At 40.8% G+C, this 25,579-nt stretch overlaps 1 protein-coding gene across 5 annotated transcripts in view; it reads left to right on the top strand.

Annotated features, from left to right (window-relative positions):
• The window catches only part of PAM (peptidylglycine alpha-amidating monooxygenase), a 262,921-nt gene that overhangs the window by 78,066 nt on the left and 159,276 nt on the right, over positions 1–25,579 (top strand). For all 5 annotated transcript variants that reach the window (XM_075932070.2, XM_075932069.2, XM_075932068.2 and 2 more), the window contains exon 2: positions 24,314–24,805. In XM_075932070.2, coding sequence (XP_075788185.2) covers positions 24,714–24,805 — 92 coding nt within the window. In that variant the 5' untranslated portion in view covers positions 24,314–24,713. The remainder of the gene's footprint in view (positions 1–24,313; positions 24,806–25,579) is intronic.

The following is a 25,579-nucleotide window of genomic DNA, read 5'->3' as shown; positions in this document are numbered from 1 at the left end:
TTGAGTGGACTTAGACCTTTCTCACAAATAGAAGACAGGTGACTAGGACAGTGGCTGATCTACTGCCATTCCATGGCAAAGAAATACAGGAGACTGCCAGAACTGTAAGCGTATATCAGTGGTTCTCAATAGGGATGTTAAGGACTAGTCGACTATCAGATAAGCAAATGCTTTCAGACAGTCGACAGGATAGTCGTCTAGTTGCTTCCTCACCCCCTCGCTGCCTCTATCAGAGGCAGCAAGGGGGGGAGAAGAAAGGTATACTTCAAAGCAGCAGGGCTGCATGGAACCTGGGGTCAGCTGCTCCATGCAGTGCTGCCGCATTGAAAAGCAATAGGAACAAATACTGATTTTACTTCTGCAGTACGTGAGACTCAGCTGGAATTCATAATTTACTTTGTAGATGCTCTAATGGCTGGAAAAGTTGTGGCAATGGCCCACACGGAGGCTAAGTACAGGGAAATGAGTGCTTTGAACAGGAATGAAGAGAAGCAAATTCTTAGCAGATAGCTCTTAAAGCACTTACTGAAGACGAAGTATGGGATATGAATGTAGTTTTTAATAATCCTAGCTGCAGAAATGAGTCACAGTGTATCTCCTTAAAAGCGCCAAAAGATGTGGAGTTATCAAAATTGGAGTAAAGAGCTGATGTCAACAGTAATATGCAAACACTTTGCAGCTGCTAAATTATTATGGAAATGCAGACATATCACTGTTTGTCTCTTTGGCTGTGTCCTGACTACATCCTTCTTTCGACAGAGGGATGTAAATTAGACACTTCGAAAGTGCAAATGAAGTGGGGATTTGAATTTCCTGTGCTTCATTTGCATAATTGCATTATGGCTCAGGGGTACAGGATCTTTTGAAAAAGCCTTTCATTTTTGAAAGAACCGCGTCTAGACCATAATTTTACTTTCAAAATGGCGCTTTTTTAAAACGCGATTATGCAAATGAAGCACGGGAAATTCAAATCCCTGCTTCATTTGTACTTTTGAAGTGTCTAATTTACATCCCTTTGTCCAAAGATGGTTGTAGTCTAGACACAGCCTTTGTTGTTTACAGATCTCAGAATGATGTTAAGCTACATGAAACTTGGGGAAAATGTGAGTGCTCTGTAGTACCAAAATCGATGTTTGAGTGTGATAGAAAAGTGCATATATGCCAGGTGAAAAGGAAACTAATGCATATTTTACAAGTTTTGCCTAAGCCAGCACCTACTGATAATGTGGCTGGTATCTTATGCTAGCAAGGCCTTTCAGCATAGTTGTCAGAGATGGCATGGCTGAGGTACAAGCTCTCGACAAACCAGAAACTGTTAATATCTACTGATGTTTAGCTGGACACCTCATGATGACACTGCAGAGAAAATACTGAACCTATGACAAAGTCCACTTCATGTGATATGTATAAAGAAGAATTAATTAAAAATATTACCAGAAAGTTGAACTCCATGCTATTGCACTTGCCCAGTACAACCTCATTGACTCCACAAACATCTTGAGTGTCACAGTGAAGAAGCTTGTCTCATATTCACACGAAGAAAGAGTTTTCTGTACATCTTGCAGGAAAAAAGCTGTATCATGATGCAAATTGCTCTAAGAATTCTGTCGTCATATGACAAAAGCTTTAGAATATGCTATACAAAATTGTACATGTAGCTCTTCAAGTGAATCTACCCTGATTTGTCTTCCCTACACTTGTGCTAACTGCAGTTCCAGACCAGTCAAAAATAGAGGTTGTTGTCTGTGTTGCCATGGGAGTTATTTATTTGATGTCAACCATATATCCATCAGGAACTGAAATGAACTACGAGTAATTTTCTTTTGATAGAGTGAATGTGCATTAACACTTTGTGCTCATCTACTCCTCTGAGCAGGTTTTTCCTGTACCTTTTTCCTTTCATAATGTAAAACCATTCCAGGCCAAAGTCACTCATTACATTTTGTTTCCATGGATTTAAGTGTTTTATAGAAGCATGGTGTCCAGCTCTCTAGCCGCTAGCCACATGTGGCTGTTTGGCCGGTTGAGGTGTGCCTAGTTGGCTTGAACAATGTGGCTATTTGGACAGTTGAGTGTGGCTAGTTCGCTATAGCAGTAGGCCCTATAGTGGCTACTGCTTCAGAACTGGTTGGACACCACAGTTATAGAAGGTAGACTTCCTTTAAAAGACAATGCTAATCTTTAGTTTGGAGATGTTTACTTTTGATCTGAGTTAACTGATTCCTGTCCATTGTAATCCCAACACTAGGCCTACTTCAAAATTTTGGCCCAGTGAATTTTGTGCATAGGATAAGTAATGTACATTTGGAACTCCTAAATATCAAGTAATAGTAGGCCACAGATTGCCTGTGATGGAAGTTTTACATGACCTGTGACTGCAGGGAAACATTTCAGCTGTAGCAGTTGGCATGAAAATATATTCATTTTCATCATGGAAGGAACCTTAAAAACTGACTTTTAATACTAGGATTAGCCTTAATTTTTAGAGTTTTCTAAAAATCAAGCTGAATTAAATGCATTACATGCTTTAGAGTAGTATTTGAGGATGGTGTGGTTTCTTCCATTAAACTTTCTACTGTGTTGTTGGCCTTGGTATGTGGGGGCTAATATATTAGTATCTGGCTTACTTCCATTGAGCAAAGTAGAAAGTAGAGTGGCCTCTTGTCCTTACTTAAGGTCTTACATCTGAGAAAATACAAGGAATAAGGACAATCAGAAAATAATATTTCTCACCTCAGAAGATTGAACATTACTGTGCAATGTACTTAACTAGAGAATAGTTATAGGAAAGCCTCAGTCTTAAGTCAGAGTTTTTCTGCCTCTTGTGTTTATGCAGTGGAAAATTAGATCTCATTTGAGCAGTTATTGAAGTGATTTGTGAAGACTTTTCTATCCTCCATAGAAAAAAAGTTTCATTTCTTCAAATTTGGGTCTGATACCAAGCTCTGTTTAAATCCCATTATCCAGATGAAATAAGCTACCTCCCTCATTCCTTGGTAGTTAATGTGATTAATATCCATGTATTTCCCCCCAGCTTCTGTACTTCATGTGCAGCCCAGTGATTCTGTTCATCTAGGGACTTCATTATATGCACATAGAATTCACAGAGGTTTCATATGGAAAAAGAAAACACTCAGCATTTAGTTCATTGAAGTTATTTACCAAAGAAACATAGGCACCGACAGCTGAGAAAAATAGAGGTAGCACATTACCCACAGGGCCAGGTTAATCTATTGTGGTCACGCTCCAAGACCCTGCCCCCAGTCTGCTCTAAGGCCTGTTCCCCCTACTCCCTCCCTCTCCCCCAGGGGCTCACTGCTGCTCGAAAAGGTGTGAGAGGCAAAGAACACCCACCCAAAAAAAACACCTGTGCATTGAACAGTCTGCCTTGGTGGTTAACAGTGAAGAAGAGAAGGATAAAATGTATCCTTTCTGAGAATATGGCTGTACAACTGGGTAGTATTATTTTAATCTGATTCACAATTTCAGGGAATGATCTTCAGTGAATTTGAGAACCTCTGTGGATATGTAAGAGCTAATCTTATATCTGTGATACAGAAGACCATTGATTAACTAGGTAATGGAAATGCAGTGACAGCTTAATTCCTTAAATAATTCAATAGATAACTCTCTTTTGCTTTTATTAAAATAAAAACAGAACAACTTACCTAACATTAGAAAGTTGGAGATCTAAGTATATCATTTATAACTATAGCAGACCTGGAAAACCATATAGCATCATAGTAGCATTTTAAGACCTATAGTCAACTATTCTATAGTCTGTTATTCTTTAGGAATTCAGTAAATTTAAATCCACTTAGGTTTCTAAAACTAAGATTAGATTTTATCTCAAAGCACTACTATTGTATTTCTTCCTTTCTCAGAAATGTAGCTTGCTGTCTTTTGAGCATTGGTATGCAGTTACCTATGTGTCTGATTATAAGTGTTTCTTTGATAAGCCAGTCAGTCATGCTTTGTTTTAGGAATTTGCATTAGAACCTCTTAGAATTTTTACCCTTCCAAATTCAGTCTTGACCTATTATTTTAAAATTAGTTACCATCATAAAAATTTAGTGATATCAATTCCTTCCTGTCTAGTTCATTATTTTTTTTTGTTTACTAAGATCTTTATGACCCACTTGTAAATTTTTTCCACTTTGTCATTGTGTCACTCATGATCCAAACAGATAAGGCAAAACAAAATGCCCAGAATGCTTTGTGTTCATACCAAAAGGGTGGCAGGGTGAGGATGTAGTAGGGTTTAAATGTAGTAAGGTTTAAATGCAAGAATATGGTAGTAGTTCTATATAAACATACAGCACAAACCTGAAAATAAGAATTTGTTATACTATGTCTGTTGTGTGTATCCCTGTTTACTATATCTTCCCATTTATCTAAGGGAAAATTTCTTGTGGGTTTCTGTTTAAAAAAAAGTCTACTACCTTTATAGACTACAGGCAGTCCCCGGGTTACGTACAAGATAGGGACTGTAGGTTTGTTCTTAAGTTGAATCTGTATGTAAGTCGGAACTGGCGTCCAGATTCAGCCGCTGCTGAAACTGACCGCCATTTCTGACTTACATACAGATTCAACTTAAGAACCCCAAGTCAGCTGCTGCTGAAACTCATCAGCAGCTGATTCCAGGAAGCCCCGGGGCAGAGCAACTGTGCCTCGGGCTTCCTGTAGTCAGCGCTGGTCAGTTTCAGCAACAGCTGACTTGGGGACGTCTGGGGCAGAGCAGCTGGGGTACTGCCGGGTTGGTCCAGTAGTGCCCAGAGTGGCGCTGCGGGACCAACCGGCAGCGCCCCAGCTGCTCTGCCCCAGGGTCCACAACAAAAGCCTGGTCTGCTGGGGGGAGGGGGGCACACTAGCTGCGCCTCCCCCAGCAGACCAGGGACACAGGGAGCAAAGCGGCAGCGGGGGGTGCCTCGCCTCTGAGGCTTTGCTTTGGCGCCGGACCGCTTTGCTCCCGGTGCCCCTGGTTTGCTGGAGACAGTCCCCAGCAGACCAGGGGCACCGGGAGTAAACCTGCAGCCGTGGCGGGGTCCCCGCGCTTCTGAGGCTTTGCCAGAGCAAAGCCTCAGAAGCACGGGACCCCCCGCGGCTGCGGGTTTGTTCGCAGTGTCCCTGGTCTGCTGGAGACGGTCCCCAGCAGACCAGGGGCACCGCGAACAAACCCGCAGCTGCGGAGGATTCCCCCGCTTCTGAGGCTTTGCTCTGGCAAAGCCTCAGAGGCGCGGGGACCCCGCCACGGCTGCGGGTTTGCTCGCGGTGCCCCTGGTCTGCTGGGGACCGTCTCCAGCAGACCAGGGGCACCGCGAGCAAACCCGCCGGGGCTGCAGTTTTGCTCCCGATGCCCCTGGTCTGCTGGAGACGGTCCCCAGCAGACCAGGGGCACCGGGAGCAGCTTTTCTCGCCCCGGAGGTCAAGGTGGCTGACGGCTGCCTGTGAGCTCCGGGGCGAGAGAGCCCCGTTCGTAAGTGCGGATCTGACGTAAGTCGGATCCGCGTAAGTCGGGGACTGCCTGTACTAAATAGAGGGGGGAATAAAAAATCTTATCTAAATTCCATTGGAAGCAGTTGTCTTTGTTTGTGCAGAGGATGAAAATATTTGATGTGCTATAACTATTTATTTCATTTAACCTCTGTTTTTTTCAGACTGCTTTTGGTGTAATGATGATTTTTGTAAGGATGCTATGCATTTTATATTCCTTTTATAAAAATATAAGAACAAATAAGGCCAATCAGTGCCTGATGGCATGCTGAGTAATAGCATGTGGGTAGGACATGTTTCAGAGCCAATTTGGAATTCTTGTCCTTTATGCTAGCTAGGAACATCCAAAATACATCATGAACCTATTAATTGGCAAAGGCGAAGGGCACAACATAAACTTCACCCTTGCAATCTGTATCCACTGGCTATAGAATGGTTAGTATAACCTCAACAAGAATTGTTGCTTCTTTGTGACCTTATTACTGCAGATCTGTGGTGGAGCAGTCTCTTGCCCTGCTTTTTGTGCCTTGCTTTTTGTGCCTTGGAACACTTGGCAAAGTATTCAATAGGGGGTAGAGGCACTAACCATGAGGTAAAACATTCTGGGAAGTGAGCACGTGAAAGCATCATGCCATCAATATTCCCAATTCCTTTCTTTCTTGTTAGTCCAGTGAGTCTTGCACTGATCCCAAAATCTTTTTGTGCTGAATTACTAGTATAAAAATTCTTTTTCTAACATCTGGTCTAAAGATCACATTTGTAGAACAACTTCCCCTTTATAAGGGCATGCCCTTTATTCTCCTAAGCACAAAACTATTGTCTCAGAAGGAACTCTTGCCAGTTTAATAGATGTTTATTTGATAGTCCAGTTTCTGAGTTATTTGAGCAAATTTTGCATTTCTCTGAGAAGTCAGATCTTTGTTTTAGGAATATAGATCCCTTCCACTCATCATTCACATATTTTAAGTAGAAGAGTATTCAACTTTTTAAATTATTTTTTTCCATATCCTTGGTGCACTTGGGATTATCTTTGCTTATGGCTGAAAAAGCACACTTATCAGCCATCTCTGCCTACTGTATCCATTGACGAGGCTTGGTTCTCCTCGTTCTTTAATATTACTATTTGTATATATTTCCTCAAATTTGTAAATTTACAATCTGTGGGATTAAATCTATTCCTAACAAGACTCATGATGGCTTTCTCTGAGCTTCGTTCTTGTTCTGTCTTAAGAGTCAAGGTTAATTTCTTGGGTTCTGTAACATCAGACATTTTGTGAGTGTTAGGCTTTGTTGAACATTTTTAAAAAACTCTTAAGGATAATACTGCTTTTAGACCCAACTGTGCTGTTAAGTTTAAGAATTCAAAAATCATAAATAAAGAATGAGATTTTACAAATACACCTTGTGTTTTATTTGCTATTTGTTGTTTGTGCCTCTAGGATTTATATTTTCAAATTTATCCCCACAATCATGAAGGCTAGAAATTTCATGTATTTTAAACGAAACCTGAGATTGTCATGTAGTGGTATGACTCAGGACCCAAGAAAAGATTATGTATGATATTCACTTACAAAAGTTGACCAACATTGACCTTATCCAGAAATTCTTGACAATTATACTTTCCAAATTGCATATAAATCTGTTAGTTTGTCTGTATTTGTATCTGTATTTGTATTGCCTTTTAGAGGCAATGTGGTTATATCTTGGTTGTTAAATGAGCAAATAGTTGTTAGCTAGATGGAATCAAGTTGTTAGAGAAGTCTTCTATTTATTTGTTACTTTTGATACAAAGATTAAGGGCCAAAGATATTTCAGATCCAGGACTAGACTAAACTTAAGTAAATTATGCACTCTTTTGTGTTATGACTATGATGTTCTTCCTTACTGGTAGATTTTAGAAACTGTTCTACTGTTGTGATGGCATAGTCTTTGCAACTTGTAATTACCAGTTTTGCATAATTGAAATCTGTAAAGCTGATGTCTGAAGTTCATTTCAGACTCATGAAGAATTCTCTCAAAGTTGAGCCCGGAGTGGTGGATCCATTTTCCTGCCTTTTCTGCCTTTAATTATAATACACCCAAGCCATCCACCTGTGGACTGTTACTCTTGGTTTGTCTATAGTGGGGATTTGCAGAACTCTTGTATCATGAAGGAGACCGTTTATTTAATAGTATATGTTTACTTCTCTTAATGTATTGTCTTTTCAGTTCAGTGCTTAATACTCTTCTTTATGAATCTTAGATTTAAGTCTGCATATGGAGTTTGAAAGTAACTGGAAATAATTAGAGGACACACCTGTATTGTGGTTTCCAAAGTGCTAGATGTGAGGCACACATGTATGAACTCTTCTTATGGACTAGAATGTCTCTTTGAGTGGACTTAGTTTCTAGCTATGTAAAAGAGCAATGTTGAAAGGAAAATGCTTTTTGCAAGAATAAATCAAGTGCATATGTGCGACATATTTTAAATTAAAATTTCTTTACTAATATTGGCCTGAAATATAACTTTTCAGAACAAGAAACAACTGGTTGAATATGACAAGTTAAGAATTTAAATCATGAATGGTGTTGCACAAAATCAAAGAATATTATCGGCTTTTTAACCAGGGGAAAATTCTTTGATCCAGAATGATACAGAGGAGTGAAGGTATAAATTGATAATTCAAGTATAGCGTAGGCTCTTGATGGAAAAAGTAGTACAAAGTATATTGATAATAGAATACCTAAGGACAATATGACAAGATGTTCCAGTTACTGAATATTTGGAATCCTGTACTCAATTGTGCTGCAAAGCTCTAATTATATAAAGCTAGCAGATGTACCTGGTGTTACTCAGGTCCTTAACTATCTTAATTTTTTTTTAAATTAAAAGGAAAATGTACATGCTTTGTTTAAATGATCAGCTCAGGGCAGGAGATGGGAGGCTCAGAACTCAAGGCAGGGAGTGTAAGGTGTGTGTGGGGGGGGCTGAGGACTGGAAGTGGGGTGGAGGAGTCAGGGTAGGGATTGAGGGGGCGGGGTCCAGACATTGAGAGAGGGAGGAGTCAGGGCAGGGGGCTGGAAGGTGCCAGAGTCAGGGCAGGGGATGGGGTGCTCTGAGAAAAGTGGGGAGCTCAGGGCAGGGGGTGTACTGAGTCAGGGCAAGAGGTGGAGGCATTAGCGTAATGGGGGTACAGGAGTCAGTCAAAGGGGTGTTGGGTGTCGGATTCAGGGCAGGAGGTTGAGAGTTAGGAGAGTATCAGGACCAGGGATATGAGGGGGTGGAGGTGTAGCAGTGAGGTTTGGGGGTGAGGAGAGAGTTGACAGGGCTCAGGGAAGGTGGAGGAAGTACAGGAATCGGGCAATGGGTGGGCAGAGGCTCAGAATTCACGGCAGGGGGTGGAAGGTTTGTGTGTGGGGGGGCTCAGTGCAGGGGTTGGGGGGGCTGAGAACTGGAAGTGGGGTGAAGGAGTCAGGGCAGGGGGTGGGGTGCTCTGGGAAAAGTGGGGAGCTCAGGGATGGGCTCATGGCAGGGGGGCTTACTGAGGCTGTCCGTAGCATCGGGAGTTTGTCACTGCTCAAGTGGTGGCTCCTCCTGGGAGCCCAGGGTTGTACTCCCCACTGGCAGCTTCTCCCAGGGGAGGGACTGCATGGGCGAGTCTTGTCCTCCAGCTTGTCTTGGGCGGGGGGCTTGGCCCTGGCCTCTTGCTCTCCCCTGCCCTCCAGTGGGTGCAGGGTGGGACATGGCTCCAGGAGCTGCAGCTGCCCCCCATGTTCTCCAGCGGGTATTGGGACAGGGTGGGCTTCAGTTCCCAACCTCTCCTGTGGCAGGGGCAATGTGTGGATAATGGGAGCCATGTATCCAGTTCAGTGGCCAGCACTGTGGAAAGCCCCATCCGCAGCTTGACACTCTCTTGCTGGTGTGGCTGTCCCATGTGGTCACTCTGCAATATACCTGACTCCCATGCTTGCTGCCCCCATGATCTCTCTGCAGTCTAGCTGTTCCCCTGATCAGCCCCCTCCCTTTGCACGTTATGGGAAAACTGTCCCATGCTAGACACTTCCCATTTTCATGACACAACCAACTCCTGACCTTGCTTTAAGTCAGGATAACAGGAGGCAGCATATCAAAAATCGTGGCTGTAGCTCTTACCATTTAGGCGAAGTTCTTGAATAAGTGGACTTGCAGACAGGTGAACTCACAGACAGACACTCTAAACACTCTAAACTCACAGACAGATACTCAGAAACAAACTCTCTAAAATATATGTAATATTTATAAATGCTCCCATCATATGATTTTAATTTTATAAATGCATACTTAAGACATTTTAAAAATGCAAATGCTATCTGCCTTTAATGAGTATCAAAGTATTTGACATATTGGGGATGGCAATGCAATATGCTCTAGGAATGCCTATTCTGGTGGTAATACCTATTTTAAATTTACCTAAACTACTTTTCCTATAAAAACTGTGTCCTTCTTGTAAGAGAGTTCTGTGATCATTCTCATGGCATTCTGGGTTGTGCATCACCTTGTTTTCCCTGGCCTCTAGTGTGAGGTAGTTGTCTGTATTTAGTTGGATATCCAACTCCCTAATACCACCAGCCTTTTATCCATTTCAGCACTCTCTTCTGGGCTGTGCTTGTCCTGTCTTCAAGTTGTACGTGCCAGGCCAGGAATCTCTTTGAAGCAGTCCTCTGATGTCTGGTTTCCTCCCCCCCCCCCCTCCCACCTCACCCCAACACTCGGTATTTTAGAAGGGCCATTTTCTGAAGGAGGAGGTTATGATCTGGGTAAGGGGTTTGGGGTGCAGGATCCAGGAGGGGTTATGGATGTAGGAGAGGATTCTGGCTTTTGGGAGGGTTGTAGAAGGGGGTGCAGGGTCTGGGAGGGAGATGTGACCTGGAGGAGGTAGGGAGAAGGGATACAGTCTTGTTGTAGAATTCCTTCTTCTTCTTCTTTTCTTTTTAAACTTGAAGTGGTTTGATTGTTTGTGGTCGCCTGTGATGGTTTTCCATTGAAAGTTTTAATATTGTACAAGATTGAACAGTGGAACCTTGTATAACATTGTGGACTAAACAGCTCCCTTTACCCGTATGGACCATCACTGAGAGATGATATCTCCTGGCAACTAATTTAACATCCAGAAATGGAAACAATTTCATCTCCAGTGTAATTGTCTTCAACTTTCACCTGGTACAGTCATGGTTTTCACAATCTTAGATTACTTGTTGAAACTGAGGACATTAGAGAGCTGTCTGGGAATTCCATCAAGGTTCACATAGATCAAAAATAGTGCTCACTAGTAGTTTTCTTGATTTTTTTTTTCATATATCCAACTATAGCAAGGTTCCTGAAAGGTCTTACGAATCTTTCTGCAAATTAGAGATGACAATCTTGTTCTTCATTGTCTTATGGAACAGCTGTTTGAACCACCAACTGTGTGCTCGCTGTTACATTTATCTATTAAGAGTGTCAATTAAGAGATCCTTTTTGATGGCCATTGCTTCTCAAAGGGGTAGTGATCTTGTGGTTTAACGGTAGTACCTCTATTCACTGCATTCTCTGGGGAGAAGGTATTGTTGAGACCATATCCCAATTTTTTATGCAACTTTTCTTCTGAGTTTCATATTAATCAGACTATTCTTCTTTCAGTTTTCTTTATAAAGTTGCATCAGACTATACAGGAAGACTTCCATATATTTGACATCAGGAAAGCTCTAGGCTTTTCTTTGGACAAAACCAGACTATTTAGAAAGTCCCTTGGACTTTGTATGTCTATTGTAGATAGGTCCAAGGGACCTACTCCAAGCAAAGATACACTAAATAGAACTGGGTATGTTAGTACCTTTTGGCTCATGCCCAACATTTTCAACAAGTGACTGCACCTTCTTCTAGATCTCTGTCTTTATCAAGGATGTACTCTGCAGATCTGCAACAGAGACCTTGGTTTATACTGTTTCTAACCATTAGACTTTGTTTCACACATCTCAAAGAAATCCAGATACTGCGCGAGGTGAATTGCTTGTTCTAGTAGTTTTTAGACTCCAAATCTATTCACATCCACATGACTCTCTGAAAGAAGCATTTATTTCAGTCATTGTCTTTGCTCTTGGCTATGCTATGTGCTGTATAGGGTAACACATTGTTTTTGTGTATTATATGTAGTTCAATATTTCTATTCACCTGCCTCATTTAATGGGTAACCATTCCTTTATTGCTGCACACCATCGAAATTCAAAACTGAATGTAGAATTGATTTTCTCCTGGGGTTTTCCATGGCACTCATCATTGTCATATCTAAGTACTTCATAAGTACTAACGATTTTATCTTTATAACTGCTCCAGGACAAAAAGAGAGGCACATTTATCGGATGGGGAAAAATTGCGAAAAAAGACCAAGTTATTTGCCTGAGCCTGTACAGTGATTTAGTGGCAAACTCATGATTAGAACTTAGGGCCTGCTGATTTTGCACCTGTTACAGTTTCACCTAGACATGCTTCAGAAGTACTATATATCCATGATTCCTATTAAACTGTGTTTCAGTTGCAAGTGCTCAGCATTAAAAAATCTAGCCCTAGGCATCTTAAGTTGGGCAGCTAGGAAACAAGGAATCACAGTGAGTAGATACTAGTTACAATTTTGGTTTAAGTTGCTTGCATAATATTGCATAGGAATCTCAGTCAGGAGTAGAGGCCAGTTCTCCTGTAGCATCAAAAATGTATGGCTGAAAGAGACCTTAAGAAGTTGACTCCAGCTCCTGCACTGAGGCAGATCAAGTAAACATAGAGTGTCATGATATTTATCCAGCCTGTTTTTAGAAATCTCAATTGATGGGGATTCCATAATCTTGGAAGCACATTCCAGGGCTTAATTACTCTTCTAAATAAAGAAGAGTGGTTTTCCCCTCCTAATATAGACTCATAGACTTTAAGGTCAGAAGGGACCATTATGATCATCTAGTCTGACCCCTGCACAGTACAGGCCACAGAATCTCACCCACCCCTCCTAGAGTAATCCTCTCACCTATATCTCAGATATTGAAGCCTTCAAATACTTTGAAGACCCCAAGATGCAGAGATCCTCCAGCTGTGATCTGTACCCCATGCTATAGAGGAAGGCGAAAAACCTCCAGGATCTCTGCCAATCTACCCTGGAGGAAAATTCCTTCCCGACCCCAAATATGGCGATCAGCTAAACCCTGAGCATGTGGGCAAGACTCACCAGCCAGACACCCAGTAAGTTCTCTATAGTAACTCCTATCATCCCTCCATTGACCTATTTCCCACTGATAATGAATGGTCAATTAGTTACCAAGATCATGTTATCTCATCAAACCATCCCCTTCATAAACCCATCTAGCTTAATCTTGAAACCAGATAGATCTTTTGCCCCCACTACTTCCCTTGGAAGGCTGTTCCAGAACTTCACTCCTCTAATGGTTAGAAACCTTCATCTAATCTCAAGTCTAAACTTCCTACTAGCCAGCTTATATCCATTTGTTCTTGTGTCCACATTGGTATTAAGCTTAAATAATTCCTCTCCCTCCCTGGTATTTATCCCTCTAATATATTTAAAGAGTGCAGTCATGTGCCCCCTCAGCCTTCTTTTGGTTAAGGTAAACAAGCCAAGCTCCTTAAGTGTCCTTTCATAAGGCAAGTTTTCCATTTCTCGGATCATCCTAGTAGCCCTTCTTTGTATCTGTTCCTCACTCTCCTTTACTGCATATGGAGCCAATTACTTTCATGGACATGGCATTCAAATGATCATGATCCTCTATACAAAAGCCCGTAAATGTATCTTAAAGATGGTTATCAGGAACTCCCTCAGTCTGCTTTTCTGGAGACTGAACATGCTCAGTTCTTTTGACCTTGCCTCAAGTTTTCTAAATAATTTTCGTTGTTGTTGTTGTTTTCTTCTAATACCTCCAATTTGTCCACATCTTCCTTAAAGTGTGGTACCTAAAACTGGGCATACAATTCCAGCTGAGGCCTCACCATTGCCAAGAAGTGCAGAACTGCTACCTCCTGGGCCTTACGTGATACATTTTTTAATATATCCCACAATGATATTTTCTCAGCTGCATTACGTTGTTGCCTTGTGTTCGATTTGTGATTCACTATGACTTAGTCAGTTATTCCCTGTTTTGTATTTGTGCATCTGATTTTTTCTTTTTGCATTTTGCTTTATTGAATTTCATCTTGTTGATTTCAGAATAATTCTCCAATTTGTCAAACTTGTTTTGAATTCTTATACAGCCCTTCAAAGTTCTAGCAATCCCTCCCAGCATGGGAGATCTGAAGATTTAATAAGCATACTCTCCACTCCACTATCCAAGTCACTAACGAAAATATTGAATAGTACTGGATGCAGGACTGACCTCTGTGACACCTCACTGGATATGCACTCCTAGTTTGACAATGAAGAATTGATAACTAACTGTTCTTTGAGTACAGCCAGCTTTGCCCCACGTTAAAGCAATTTCATCTAGACCATATTTTCCTCGTTTGCTTTGAGAATGTCATGTGGGAATGTGGGGCTGTGTCAAAAGCCTTACTAAAATCAATAGATCACTTCTGTTGTTTCCTCTTCATCCACTAGTCCTGAAAAGAGGTTAGTTTAGCATCATTTAGATCCTTTACATTCTTACAAATTGACTTTTAATAATTTGTTCCAGTACCTTTCTAGGGAACAATGTTAGGCTGACTGGTCTCTAATTTCTCATGTTGTCTTTATTCCCCTTTTTAAAGATAGGTACTATATTTGCCCTTCTCCAAACCTCTTCTACCTCACCTGTCCTCCATGAGTTCCTGAAAGTGATTACTTCAGCTAGTTCAAGTACCCTAGAATGGATTTGTTAAGGCCATGTCAACTTGAAGACAGCTAATTTATCTATTCATTAACCTGATGTTTCCCTGTTTTGGCTTGCGTTTCCTTCTCCTTGTTGTTAATATTAATTATGTTGAGTATCCAGACACTATTAATATTTTTAGTGCAGATTTTAGGTATAAAAGATATAAAACATCTCAGCTTTCTTGTTGTTGTTAGCTATTAGCTCTTCTTCACTGTCATATAGCAGGCCTTTCCCTTGCTATGTGTTACTCATTTTGTGCCTTAGACCTTCTGGTTCGTCCCTCTGTGCTTGAGCTGTTCTTTTGTGATCCTCTTCAGCAGTTTGTTCATGTTTCCACTTTTTATATGATTCCTTTATAATTCTGAGGTCATTAAAGAGCTCTTAGTAGACCCATATTGCTCTCTCACTTTCTTCATATTTCTCTGTTGCATCAAAATAGTTGGCACTTATGCATAGAAAAGATAGGAAGTATGCAAGATAATTCTCTGGGTTAACCAGGATACTTTCAATAATCTAAACATCAAAAAAGAGCCATATTAAAAATGGAAACTTGGTCAGATTACAAAGGACAAAGATAAATGCATATTACAAGTATGTAGGGGCAAAATTAGAAAGGTCAAGGCACAAAATGAGATGAAACTAGCTGAAGATATAAAGAATAATGAGAAACGTTCTACAAATACATTAGAAGCAAGAGGACAACCATCGACAGAATAGGCCTGTTATTCAATGAAGAGGGAAAAACAATAACAATGTCTCTGTGATGCCAGTTAAGTCATAATCTATTTTATGTGCTAATACTTCCTGTTTTTCCTGTTTATTGTCCTCACAGTAAGGTTGTAGACAAATCCCAGTTCTTTCCTCCACCCTGTGTTCCATCCCAGAGATGAGGTGGTTAAGTTCTGTCTCATCATACTTTTGGCTTCTTCGTTAGTCTATTTCCTAAGTTCCTACCTCCTTCCTTGTTCTCATGGGCGCACATTCTTATTGGGAGTCTACCCTAGAGTCAGACCCTTAGCCCCAGTTTTCAAGGTAATAAAGCAGAGGAAACTAAATTAACAGAAAGAAAGAGTAGCATTAGCTCCTTTGCCCTACCTCTCTGTGCTTCCCAGAAACCAAATGAAGTTTGGATCTCTGCTGGTGCCTTTCTGTGAGCCGTGGATGAAAGAGGTCTGTCCACCTCCCCGGGCTAGACTCTTCTTAACTGGACTTTTGTCTTCCTAAGGGTCTTCCTCCAAGACTGGCATTTTACACAAGTGAGATCAGGCAGGCTGCCTAAGCCCCAGCTGCTCTTGAATTCTTTTTTTGCCTGGTGCAGGGTTTGTACCCTCTGGTGGTTTTCCCTGTGGTAATTTTTTTTATTATTTTTTTTCTCTTAACATTCAGAAATAGAGGAGAGAAATAGTTTTGTGTTTTTTAAAAAACCGATTGTAAGCCCTTAAGATTAGAAGAGGACAGCATGTTTTCCACAGTACTAGAAACCGTTCCTAGCTTCTTTTTTTTTTATGACAGTGCTTTGTAATGGTAGTCTACAAAGTATAAGCATTATCTGTCTTTGAAATAAAAGTCTGATGCTGTGGGAAAAACTGCTACACATTTGGTTAGAGGTAGTACAACAGTATGTATAACTCACTCTAAAGCATGTAAGAATTCTAATTTTATAAGATATTTCATTTTATTTTCATCTTTTCTGCACATATATTAAAGCAAATCCCCAGCTGGGGACTGCATTTCTAAATGTGCAGATTTTTTACACATTATTTCAAAATGTGTGAGCTGCATAATACATATACTTTTTAGAACCCATTTGCCAGTTGGGCTGGAATGATCAAGTGAAAGAAAATTCATGGTGAGCTGTGCTCTTTGCACATAATTTTCTTGTGATTTTCTTCCTCTTAAATGTGGACATCTGGAATTATAGATTCTCTTTCGGGATGTTGCTTCACTTGTTAATCATGTTTGTACTATTTGTTAAATGGAGCATTTATTGCATGTTTCCTGGTGGGAAAATTAGGGTTGCCAGATGATGTAACCAAAAATACCAACCCCCCTCAAAAAAAAAAAAATCCAACAACTACAAAAAGCCATTGGGGAAAAAAATCTGTTGAGGAAAAAAGAGGGGAGACCAAAGTTGTTGGGGGGGGAAGGGGAGGAAAAGAAGGACCCTGAGAGTTGTTGAACAAAAAAATAAAAAAACAGTGTCGCCCCTTAAAAAATGCTTTTGAGGCTTTTTTTACCTAACAGGCTGCTGGAGGCCGTCTGCCATCTTGTCTCCCTGCTCCAGGCTGGACAGCTCCCCTGCGGAACCCAGTAAGCACCCAGGATTTTTGCCTCCTGGCCAGGAAAAAATCAGACAATACCGGACATTTTAGGTGTCCGGTATCTTCTGAATTTTTTTTTACCGGACAGGAGGCGAAAATACTGGACTGTCTGGGTCAATGCTGGACTGTCCAGGTCAATATCAGACACCTGGCAACCCTAGGTAAAATGGAGTAGCTTTAGAACAGGACATAACTGGATAGTGTACCTGAGAAGTCTGTTGCACTATCATCAACCAGTAAATGCTTTCCAGTGCAGTATGAAATTCTCTTGAGGATTGTAGAATGCAAACTCATGATTTAAAAGTAAGATATGATGCATGCTGCTAAAAAGATTGTGTCATCTTGGGTATAACCCACAAATATTGAACTTTTTACATATGGTGTGAAGTAGAAGAACATCTGATAATGTTGGTCAAGCATTAAAGTTTTCAGGAAAAAATGTGTTTTGATAACACAAAAGTAAAAAAAACCCAGCTTTGAACACCAAATTCATTGAAATGTATCACTGGTAAAATAGACTTTATATAGGTATAGAAAGATATAGATGTGTTATGAGGGAGTACCAGGGATTTCTATAGATAAATATAGATAGTCTCTCTATCCTTATTCTCTGTCCCCTTGAAAGTGATTCCTAACATTGTTTGCTTTTTCTACTGCTGCTGTGCACTGAGTGGATGTTTTCAGAGAACTATCCGCAATGACTTAAGATCTCTCTTCAGTGGTAACAGATAATTTAGTTCCCAATCATTCTATACATTATTGAGTTTTTATTTTTATAGCCTCTCTAATCTTCCTTACCATATCACAGTCACTATCACCATCCTGGTCAGGTGGTTGGTAATATATCCCTACTACTGTGTTTATATTCAAGTAGGGAATTATTGTCCACAGAGTTTCTATGGAACAGTTTGGTTCATTTAAGATTTTTAATTCATTTGATTCTACACTTTCATATACAGTGCCACTCCCCCACCAGCACAATCTGCTCTGGTATATTTTGTACCCTTGTATTACTCTGTCTCATTGATTATCTGCATTCCACCAAGTTTCTGTGATGCCTATTATATCAATGTCCTCATTTTTAATATAAGGCACTCTAGTTCATCCATTTCAGTAGTTAGTCTTCTACTATTTGTATATAAGCACTTGAAAAACTTGTCATTATTTAGCTATCTGCCGTTACATGATGTGATTGAATGGGATTCTTTTTTTATTTGACTGTTTCTTATCAGATCTTACCCAAATCTTATCATCCTCTTCCCTTTATTAGGACATAGAGAATCTATATTAATTGACCTTCCCCTAAGGGATAGCTCTGTCTGATCCATGTACTTCTCTGTATCTGTCAGCTTCCCCCCAGCCCTTTGTTTAAAAATGCCTCTATGACCTTTTTAATTTTAAGTCCCGGCAATCTGGTTCCATTTTGGTTTAGTTGGAACCCATCCTTCCTGTATAGGTTCTCCCTTTCCCAAAAGTTTCCCCACTTCTTAATCAATCTAAATCCCTCCTCCTTACGCTATTGTCTCTTGCACGCATTGAGACCCTGCAGTTCTGCTTGTTTACCTGGCCCTGTACATAAGACTGGAAGCACTTCAGAGAACGCTACCATTGAGGTCCTGGGTTTCAGTTTCTTTCCTAACAACCTAAATATGGCTCCCAGGATCTCTCTCCTATTCTTTCCTGTGTCATTAGTATCTACATTTACTACTAGTAAAGTGTCCGTCTGCTATGTACATTGGACAAACATCTCAGACACTTCGCCAAAGGATTAATGCCCACAAAACAGATATCAGACAAGATCACAAAGAGAAAACAGTTTCTTGCCACTTTAACCAGAAAGGACACTCTCTAAATGACTTAGCCACCTGCATTCTGCTACAAAGACCTTTTACATCTGCACTTGAAAGGGAATCCTCTGAACTGTCATTCATGTTAAAATTCGACACTTGCCAACAAGGACTTAACAAGAATTTGAACTATCTCACCCATTACCAAGACAGTTTCCCCAATTATCACCTGTAATACCATTAACTCACAAACATCCCACTCTCCCTACCTTTAATATCATCTAGTCACAGACACTAACCTTCCTTCCTCCCCCTCCCCCCCCCGCATCCCCCTTCTGTTCTGCAGTGTGATTTGTCCTTTTCATATTTGTTCATTTTTTTAATTGTATCCTTTGGTATATATGGTTGTGACTACTTTCTTCCACTATTTGATCTGAGGAAGTGGGTCTGGCCCACGAAAGCTCATCATCTAATAAACCATCTTGTTAGTCTTTAAAGTGCTACATTGTCCTGCATTTTGCTTCAACTACCCCAGACTAACACGGCTACATTTCTATCACTATTCTACATTTACTACGACCACCAGATCCTCCCAGAACTACATATAAGTCTATCTAGATGTCTCGAGAGTTGCACAACCTTTGCAAAAGGCAGTCAGGTCACCATATAGTTCTCCTAGGCATCGGAAACCCAACTGCCTATGTTTCTAATGATCAAATCCCCCATTACTAACACCTGCCTTTTCCTAATGACTGGAGTTCTCTCCCCGAGAGAGGTATCCTCAGTATGAGAAGATACCACTATCATTTGAGAGGAGAGTCCCAACTACAGGATCATTTCCCTCTGCTTCAGTTGGATATTTTCCTTCCCTGAGCCTTTTGCCCTTCTCAACTGCACAGATACTGTCTGACTTGGCGAGGGGGGGGGGGGAGAGACCGTTCTACTTTGTCCTGAAAAGTCTTATCTGTGTAATGTGATCTTTAAACGCGAGAAGCTCCTTGTACCAAAGGCACACGTACGCCATCTGTCCATAGGGTCGGTAATCATGCACGGTGCATTGGATTGCCTCCTCTCTGCTGCTGGGCTTCTCCCTGCATTCTCTTTTTACTCCTAGAGCTAATTCCCTTCTTGATTTTATTTTTTTTATTATAAAGATCATAAGTTTACATAAGTTTAAAGAATGTAAAGTGTACCTACCCCCCTTCAAACTCCTCTAAACTTCGTGGACAAATTCCCCTGTTAGCTGCTCCTGTTTGTCAGTGCCTTTGGTCACATAGAAGAGGGCTTTTTAAAGCCCTGGCATTCCTGAGTAACTCTGTCTCCTGGTTAAGGCTTGATGGGTGTAAAAGGGATTAGGTATCAAAGCCTTGTTAAGAAGCTCACAGCCTTGCCTAGCATGCTGCTAGCCTCAGCACACAGGTCTCCAAACAGACAAGCTCAGGCTAGCTGTAAGCACACCACAAACACACACACACACACTCCTAGGGATGTTAAATTGCGGTTATATGACTAATCGTGTATTTTTATAGAGTTTGTATCAACTACACAATTGGTTGATAAGGACTGCTCTACAGAGCTGTAGTAGTAGTTGCTACAGTAGCTGACTCAAGACAGGATTGAACAGTCCCGGTTCATGTTGGCCCCAGAAGCCACCCACACTGCTGCTCTGCATTTTAAAATTAGTAAGAGCAGCCTTTGTTGGTGGAGGCCAGTCCCATCTGCCACGAACAGAGGCTGCTCCAGATGGAGACCCCCCCCCCCCCCCCCGCAGGCAGGGGCTGCTGCCGGAGCAGCCTCCCTCATTCAGCCTCCCTCGTCCCCCGCTAATAGAGGCAGCAGGGGAAGAGGTGGCAACACAGAGCCAGTGCTGGGGGGGACCAGCTTTGAAATTGGCTACCCCCCCCAGCACTGGCTCCTGTCCTTCCCTCCCCACCCTCCCCCCCCGCTGCCTCTCATAGAGGCAGCAAGGGGGTGTGTGGGGGGGGAAGCAAATAGTTGTCAGTTCTCCAGTCGACTGCTTGCTAACATCCCTACATGCTACAGACAGCCATTTACCCCAAGAGCCACATAATCACTTCTTCTTCACCTGAAGAATTCCCTTGCCAAACTCCGGTTAGCTGCTCCTGTTGGCTAAAATTCAAAGAGAGATTTGAGAAATGGAAAATGCTGTGCTTTGCAAAATATCATCCAGTTTTGACAGATGAAAAAGCTCTGAAAGAGCAGAAAGAATGCCTTTGCTTCCCCACCCCCAAATAGAAAAAATTGTATGTGATGGCCTGAGATACAGATGCAGATGAATGCTTTGCAACTAGCCATTCTGCTATTTAACTATCATATTATGTTTTATAAAGTTCCTTAATTTCATATGCTCCCGGTGTAGTAGGCAAGTGTCATTCAATACCCACATTTTACTGATGCAGCAGTGTGAGTTGCACAGGTTAAATATTTTGTCGAAGATCATACATCCAGTTTGTGGTGGAGCAGCAAAAAGAATCCAAATGGTATTACTCAGTTGTGTGCATTTAATAGTTATGAAACAAGAAGACCAATAAATAGTATTAAGAAGTGGAAACGGCGCTATGTAAACTACTCATATAAAGATTTATCAGTTTACTGAAAAGCATTGACTGTGATAATCTGCTTTTCTTTGTATCCTTGTCAAAGAAGAGCTTAGTAGTTGTGCTGAATTGTTTGGTGGTTTTGTGTTGTGGGCGAATGGTTTTATGGTCTAAATTGAGACCACCAGACACAATTTTTTTCAGATGTGTTCTTGTAGTTGACACTGAACTACTGGGGTGAGAGAGTTCCCATCTGCTCTTCTATTTTTCAGCATTGATCATTTATTCCTTACTTGTTGCTCCTTTGAACTGCTTGTTTTGGATCCTTATAAACTTGCAATCTGATAAAATAGTTAATCTGCTGTGTATTTTATCATTATGGAATTCTAGCTTCTTGGACACTTTTTCAACTTAATCTATCGGGATTCTCTTCCTTCTCTAGGGTTGCCAAATTTTGGGTTGCAGAAAACTGAGCATACTAGACTCACCCCTGACCCATCCATTCTTCAAGGTCCTGCCCCCACTTACTCCATCCCTCCTCCTTCCATCACTCACTCACCCCACATCCTCATGTGTTCATTTTCAACGGGGTGGGGCAGGGTGTTGGTATGGGTGGAGGTGGGCTCTGGTGTAGGGTTAGGGATGAGGAGTATAGGGTGCAGGAGAGGTCTCAGGGGGTGGGCTGTTGGTAGTGCTTACCTCAGGTAGCTCCTAGAAGTGGCCAGGAGCAGCCAGAGGGCTCTGTGTGCTGCCCTCACCCATAAGCACTGTCCCCTCAGCTTCTATTGTCTTTGGTTCCTAGCCAATGGGAGCTGCAGAACCAGTGCCTCATGGTCATGCTGGCTACCTCTGGGAGCCACGCAGAGCTAGGGTAGTCAGGGAGCCTGCTTTAAGCTCACTGTGTTGCCAACTGGACTTTTAAAGGTTTGGTCAGCGGTGCTGACCGGGACTACCAGGGTCCCTTTTGGATCATATGACTGGTAACCCTATTCTCATGACTGTTCTTTCGTTTTCTCACATTTCCCCTCCTGCCCTAAATATATTATTTTTCCTTTTTATCCCTGGATTCTAGTTTCACTAATATTATTTCCATCCTTTTATTTCTTTTCCCTTGTGCCCTCTGGAGCACCCACTGCAATTTGAAAGCAAAACCACAGTTATCAAGATGTGCATATAATGAACCTAACTTACAGTATAATCTTACCTTCGTGTCACTTGTTCTCACTTTTCTCTCCCTTACTGTCTTGTATTCACTCATTGAATCATCTCTGAAATTAAACTGAAATCTTCACAGGATTGGGCATATCCTTTTTGCTCTTTAAAGTATATAATATGCTTTGGCACTGTATATATTTTTTAAAACCTAGTAATTTATTGGTGTAATTCAGCCAAGGCCTGGTATTAAATATAAAGTACATGCAGTTTGCATGTGCAGTTATGACATTTGTGAGTACGGTTACTGCAAGGGTTACAGTTTTTGCAGGTTCTTCACTTTTCTTTAAGTAGAAATACATAATAGTTGGCTGCAGATGTAATTGTCTCTGGTCATCTTTCATTTAATTTGTTAGCTTTGTCAGAGAGCAGTAGATTATCTTTCTAGATCTTGTGGGTGCTCTACTACCGGAAGTGAATCATCTGACTTTTAGTGCATATTTTCTTGAAAAGTAAAGTTATTCTGATTTGCATAGCCTATGACTATACATAATTGTGCAATGAACACGGAAAGCTACAGAATGTAGCAGAATTGAACATTTCAGTTTGCTGAGTGTCTCAGTAATGGGAGACACAATTAACTGTTAAGTTTCAGTAGCCTGTTGTATTGTGGCTATAACTTTATAGGGTATTCAGCTGCAAGGAAAAATTCATTCTTTCCCCAATATGATATTACCCAGTCTCTGTTAAGTAATTTGGGTTTTTTTTGTTTTGTAAATTGTATAGTCTCATAAGAACATAAGAGTGGCCACACTGCGGCAGACCAATGATCTGTCTAGCCCAATATCCTGTCTTTCTAAAGCAGCTGGTGTCAGGTGCTTCAAAGGGAATGTACAGAACAGGGCAGTCATCAAGTGATCGATCCCATCATGCAGTCCCAGCATCTGGCAGTCAGTCAGAAGCTTAGGGATACTCTGAGCATGGTTGCATCCATGACCATCCTAGGTAATAGCCATTTCTGGATCTGTCCTCCATAAACTCCCCTGATTCTTTTTAAAATCTATTTACTTTGGGTCTTCCAATAGTTTTAGAGCAGTGAAAGGTAATAATAGCTTAAGTTTCTCTAATTTACAAAAGGCTGAAATACCTATTTAGTATAGGTTGAACCTCACAGGTCCAGCACCCTCGGGACCAGAACGGTCCCAAATGAGAGAATTTGCTAGCCGGAGTGATGTAGACTCTGGCTTCAGCCCCGCACTGTTGAAGGTTGTCATGGGCCTCCAGCCCCATGTTGCCGTGAGCTGCTATGGAGTTCAAACCCAGGCCCTGCACTGCCTCCAGCCAGTCTGCCAGCCAGCCCCTGCATCCCCCTGAGCCTGCTGGCCTTCCTGCAATTATGCTCCTGGGCTCTCTGGTCCAGGAGCATCTATGGTCCAGAGACGAAAGACCAGAGAATGCCAGTTTTCAGAGATGCAAACTGTAGTTGAAATATCATGTTCTGCTATCACATGCTTGTTAAATTATTTCCTTTAAATGATTTTCAATTCAAATTCTGTCTCTATTCATAGGTAATTGTTAATTACAGTACCTGAAGTATAAACACTTAAGTAATGTGTACTTCTGTATGGATATTATTTCAATGATATATTGAATAAACAATATGCCATTTTGCTATAATTGTATAAAAATATTTTATTGAAGTTTGAATAATTTTATTATTTGAATTTTAAAATAGATGCATTTTTTTCATTATAATAAATAATTTCTTCTTCATTTACAGTATTACTTGCAAGCCTTGATGTATGTCATTTATATTTCCCCCCAATATACTGAATGTATTTGTGTGTGTGTAAACATGCTTTGTCCTTTAAAGGTATCTTCCTTATCTCATATACTGCTGGGTCCTAAGCACTATTTATTTCTCTTCTCATGTGCTACTTAGCCATCTTACATTTGAATAACTTTCCCAATATATCATGTAGGAATTGTAAGAGGTTTTGTGCATTTATGATGATTGAAGGGCTGTAAGAGACTTGGTGCATTCTTCACTGGGTTGGGCTAAAGCTTATGAAAGTACTAATGTATTAAAAAGCTTCAACAGGGATTTGCTGAGGACTAATGCTGTAATGTGTTAGTCATCCTTTATCTGCTTCTATTTTTACAGGTTCTGAAGGATGACTGACGTTGGTTTGTGTGATGCCTCTCAGAGCCTCTGTCACTGTGGACTGATAAGTAACCTGCAGGTTTAACAATACATCAGGAGGAAAGCATCAGAAATACCACTTGCTTCACCTCCTAACTGGACAAAAGTACAATTTAGCCTCTATGCTAAGGGAGAGTCTTCGACTGATTTATTTTTTGCAACTAATAATAAAGACAGCCTAACATCATCCACCTTCCTGGTTTACCTTCCAAGACAGATGATGTGTCAAAAGCTGTAAGATGCCTGCAGAACACAAAATAACGAAGTGAGCTGCTGCTGCCTGACTGTCAAGAACACAACCGACAGAGCTGCACTACCCTTTTTCTGCTCCCTTAATCGGTCCAGGAACAGCAGGGTGGACATGGCTGGCCTCATTAATAACCTGCTAATACTGTTGCTTGTTTTTCAAAATAGCTGTTTGGGTTTTAGAAACCCACTTTCTGTCTTTAAGAGGTGGGTTAAGCAGAAAACATTGTTTGGTATTTTCAATGCATGTCGCTTAGTGATGCTTTCACTTTGATGCAAGTGCTATAAAGATTAAAAAGTATGTATTAGCTAAAATTATTTACAGAGAAGACACATTTTTATGTAGCTAGCCTCCTTTTAAATGAGATCCTTTGCCTAGTTTGGAAAGACATTCTTTTGTTGTATTTTGGAGTATTGAAAAAGAACCTGTGGGTGAACCATTATATTGCTCTTTGAAATATGACACTATTTCAAAGAACAATTTAGTATTTCCTTAGCAATACGATGTGATTAAATAATAATAAAAAAATAACAGATTTGTGTATAGTTCCACTAGTGCACTTAATGCTATATATGTTGTACATGACTCCATGAGCTTACTAGCTAATCGGCTACTACTTCATAAATAGTTTCAACTAATTTGTAACTAGGGATCTTGTATATGGGGAAAATCCACAGTATTAGCACATCAGAAAACATAGCATTTTATATGGGGGGGGAGGAGTACACAGCTTACCAGATCTCATTTATGAATTGATGTATTTAGAATTTACTTTACATTTAATGTTTTTGACATGCAATCCTGTTAATAACAAGCTGAATATTTACTTTATTTCTTTGGTTATGTATAGCACTCACTGCAAACCCCCTAACCGCTATATACTAAGTTACTTTGCTGGTATGTAGTTGGAAGATACCTAGGGGAGATATGAGACGTATTTAATTATAATCAAATAATATCTCTGGAATCTAAAATCAGAA

This window comes from Pelodiscus sinensis, chromosome 6 (genome assembly GCF_052426305.1).
Source record: "Pelodiscus sinensis isolate ZL-2025 chromosome 6, ASM5242630v1, whole genome shotgun sequence".
Lineage (NCBI taxonomy): Eukaryota > Metazoa > Chordata > Testudines > Trionychidae > Pelodiscus > Pelodiscus sinensis.
This window is presented reverse-complemented; position numbering and strand designations above follow the sequence as displayed.